General features: G+C 40.5%; 1 protein-coding gene across 1 annotated transcript in view; it reads right to left on the reverse strand.

Annotated features, from left to right (window-relative positions):
• The window catches only part of zbtb11 (zinc finger and BTB domain containing 11), a 13,239-nt gene that overhangs the window by 4,357 nt on the left and 4,946 nt on the right, over window positions 1-3,936 (reverse strand). The window contains exons 4-6 of the mRNA XM_016543039.1: window positions 2,503-3,518; window positions 1,122-1,418; window positions 633-1,029 (exon numbers count right to left, since the gene is read on the reverse strand). Of these exons, the coding sequence (XP_016398525.1) occupies window positions 633-1,029; window positions 1,122-1,418; window positions 2,503-3,518 (1,710 nt within the window). The remainder of the gene's footprint in view (window positions 1-632; window positions 1,030-1,121; window positions 1,419-2,502; window positions 3,519-3,936) is intronic.

Genomic DNA, 3,936 nt, shown 5'->3' on the forward strand with positions numbered 1-3,936 from the left:
AAAAAAAAAAAAGTATCTTATGCTCCCCATCACTGCATTTAACCGATCAATAATACAGTAAAAACAGTAATATTGTGAAATATTATTACAGTTTAAAATAATAGTTTTTTTGTTTTAAAATGTGATGGTAAAGATGAATTTTCAGCATTCATTACTCCAGTCTTCAGTGTCACATGATCTAATATTACATATATTTATTATTATTATTATTATTATCAGTTTTGAAAGTGGTTATGCTTCTTGATATTCTCCTGGAAACTATGATACATTTTCTCAGGATTCTTTGATGAAATTCAAGAACAGCATTTATTTGAAATAGAAACATCAACATCTTTACTGTCACTTTTAAACAATTGAATGCATCTTAGCTGAATAAAAGTATTCATTTCATTAAAAAAACTAAAACAAAAAAAAACCTTACAAACTTTAGAAGAGTAGTGTAAAAATAATCAGTTATTATTCTGTAACTGAATCCTAATTAAAACCCACTGAATTTTATTTATAAGCATATTAATGCATTTTTTCACCCATAATTAATTTTCTATTCACATAATGACAGAGGTCCATTAGATACTTGCATATTTACCTATTCATCTGACGAAACTAAAAGGAGTATGTGTGTGTGTGTGTACCTGTGTGAATGCTTGTATGCTCCTCCAGGCTTCTCTTGGTGACGAAAGATTTCTCACAGACAGTGCACTGAAATCTCTTGAGGGAGTCGTGCAGCGACCGGTGCATCTTCAGACTGTGCTTGGTGGCAAAGCTCTTCCCGCAAACCTTGCAGGTGTGTGGCCTCACCCCTGTGTGGTTCAGCATATGAATGCGCAGGGAGTACAGCTTGGGCAGAGTCTTGCCACAGATGTCGCACACAAACTCCCGTTTGGTGCGGGACTTTGTCTGATCTTCTGAGCCCTGAGAATCTTCTGCGGCCATGGCTCGTGTCATGCTGGCTCTCTGGGTCTTCTGATGCTTGTGACGGGCCAAATGCGCACGGAGCGAAGCAGCGTACTGGAACTCCTTATTGCAAATCTGTGAGGACAAAAGAAAGGTCCGAAAAATAACCAAAATGCATAAAGATCAGGCTAGAATTCTTACTTTTTATTCAGCCCAAGGGTACATACACTGCACTTGAAGCTGCGAGTCTTCTCGTGTTTCAGAGCGTGCATGATGAGGGCGTACCGCCTGTGGAACACTAAGCCACACTCGTTACACGAGTGCTCTCCCTCCGCAGCTCCTCCTGGGTCTCCCTGTAGTGCGCCTCCCTCCACAGTCTCTGGCTGGTCTGCAACAGGCTCCGGTTCCTCTGCTAAAGCAGCTACAGCATCAGAAGCAGCCTCCAGGTTTGTCTCTGAAAACTCATCAAGATTCTTCTTGGCAGACTGAACCGGTCGGCCTCTCCTGGCAAATTTCTGAGGTGTCTGGGGACACAGTGGGATTCTAATAAGACAGTCTGGCTGACTGCCTTAGAGTGCATTTTTTTCTATCTTAATCCTTGGCTCATTGAGCAACATCATAATATTGGGGTTAATGACAAATAATAGTATCTATGATGATGATTTAAAAAAATAAAAATAAAATCTAGTTTAAAATGCATGTGCCAAGTTTTTGGCTGCACTCCTGTATTTTAATGTTTTCATTTTGATTTTGTGGTTTTGCTAAATATTTATACCACTTCAAGAAAAGTGAAAATATGTAACAACATTTAAAAATACAGAATGACATTTTACTTCAAATACATAAGAAAAATCTAAAAATATTGTAAAATAAATTTTTCATGGTAAAAAGCGTTTTTCTTTTTTTCTTTTTTAGAAATATTGTAAATTAGCTGATCATAAATATAATTAATGTCAGGGTTTTTTTCCTCACAAGTTTTTGTTTCTGCATGACTTGGCATACAATGGTTTTCAAATATTAATAAGCGGTGAAGACATTTTTCCGAGAAATAATAAATAATTTGATTTTACTTCAAACAATACATGAGAGTCAGATCTAAATTGTTATATTTATAAATGTTTCGAGACATATTTTCAAGGTAATACCTTTTTTTGTTTTCAACAAATATCATGAATTATTTGTACATAATACTACATTTTTGGAGAGTTTTTGCCCCCTCACAAGTTCTGCATGTTGGCAGATCAAATGACTTGTCTTAAAATATTTTTTTTTAAGTAATAGATTTGAGTATGCCATTATTTATTATTATTTATATTAATTATTATTGTTAATTTATTAATTACTTAAGGTCTTCATTTCAAGAATTTCATTCTTTTAATGAAGACTGTTTCCTCAATGATATCAGGACACCAGTAGAGGCTTTGCAAAAGGGTAAATCAAGGCTGCATAGGGGGCACTTCCTGAGCACCCTTTTAAGCCATAAAATGACAGATGGGCCACCCTGCGTTCCTGTGGACCTCACAGATATGCCAAGTCCAAAAGGGCACCATTTGGGACATCATCACATTAACAAATGAATTGTATGTCGAGTGAATGAGAGTTGCATACCTTTGTAGGAGGTGAACTGCTTTTCTCTTCCTCCTCATTCTCAAGTCCCATATGAAGACGAACATACCCTCCTTCTTTCACGGATCGTTTTCTCAGGTATCTCTTGTTGGGATCTACGCATTCCTCTTCTTTTTTATTTCCATCTGCAGCGGATGCATCCTCGATGCCCTCCATCTCCACGGGCTCCTCCTCTGAAGGAAGAGGGGGAGGCGGTTCCTGTTGCTTCACTTTAGGTGGTCTTCCTGGCCTCCTTTTCACTGGTGCAGGGGCTGGCTGTGGCGCTGCTGCTGCAGGCTCGGGTTGGCGCGTTGGTTCAGCCGCCTGGGGCTCATCCTGCACAGCAGGTGGCGCTGCTGCAGCTAAATGCACAATCTCAGAAGCATCTGTTTTGCCAGGATCCACACTAATGAGAAAGGCTCCGGTCTGCATGCTCTCTGCGACAGGTGTGTCACCAACCTGTGGTTCCTCTACAGACCAACAGGCCTGTACTACAGCCAGGGACTCACCCGAACCAGCCTGGCCAGTGTGAGTGACCAGAGTCATGGTCTCGCCCTCCTCTGCCTGGCCGCTGTGGGCCACCATGGCAAGAGACTCAGCTGAGCCAGCCTGTCCGCTATGAGTGACTACAGTCATCGTTTCGCCATCTACGGTCGCACCGGCAAGCAATGCCAGCGATTCAGCCGTCCCGATTTCACTTGTGATGACAGCCAGGGACTGTCCTTCTTCAGGTGTGCCTTCGCTCTGCATAGTCACGACATACGTTTCGGAAGCGGTGGGTGTGATTGGCTGAGGGGGCGCAGGTTGGCTGGATACCACAGTGTGAATGTCTCCTCTCTGGTAGACCATCAGCTTCTGCTCTTCCACTTTCTTATGCACAGACTCACAGATCTGAAGAACTTCCGCCATCAATAAGTGCCGTGCCAGTGTGGCGACATCTGCCATCACGCAAAAGTTGAAGGTCAGATTGGAGGTGTAGGCAAAATCCAGTAATGGCAGAAAACTGGCCTTGCTGAAGCCTGGCAGGTAAAACAAAAAAAAAACAATGACATTTCAAACAAATATAAAATTCTCAAATAACACCTCAATGAATTAAATGGCTAATGTTCTCATACTAATTACAAACTAGCTAGGGAGCATATCTATTTAGGAAACATTTTACACATTAGTAGTTGACTAATGTAGTTTTTTTATTGATGGCCATTGCCACTCTACTTTAGATAGCAACTTCATTTTGTGATCCTATTATTTTTCACAAATAAATAAATAGTTTAAAGGGTTAGTTCACCCAAAAATGAAAATTCTGTCATTAATTACTCACCCTCGTGTTGTTCGAAACGCGTAAGACCTTCGTTCATCTTCGGAACACAATTGAAGATATTTTTGATGAAATCTGAGGGCTCTCTGACCCTCCCATAGACAGCAAGGTAACTACCA

Source organism: Sinocyclocheilus rhinocerous, unplaced genomic scaffold, assembly GCF_001515625.1.
Source record: "Sinocyclocheilus rhinocerous isolate Xijiao unplaced genomic scaffold, SAMN03320098_v1.1 scaffold98, whole genome shotgun sequence".
Classification (NCBI taxonomy): domain Eukaryota; kingdom Metazoa; phylum Chordata; class Actinopteri; order Cypriniformes; family Cyprinidae; genus Sinocyclocheilus; species Sinocyclocheilus rhinocerous.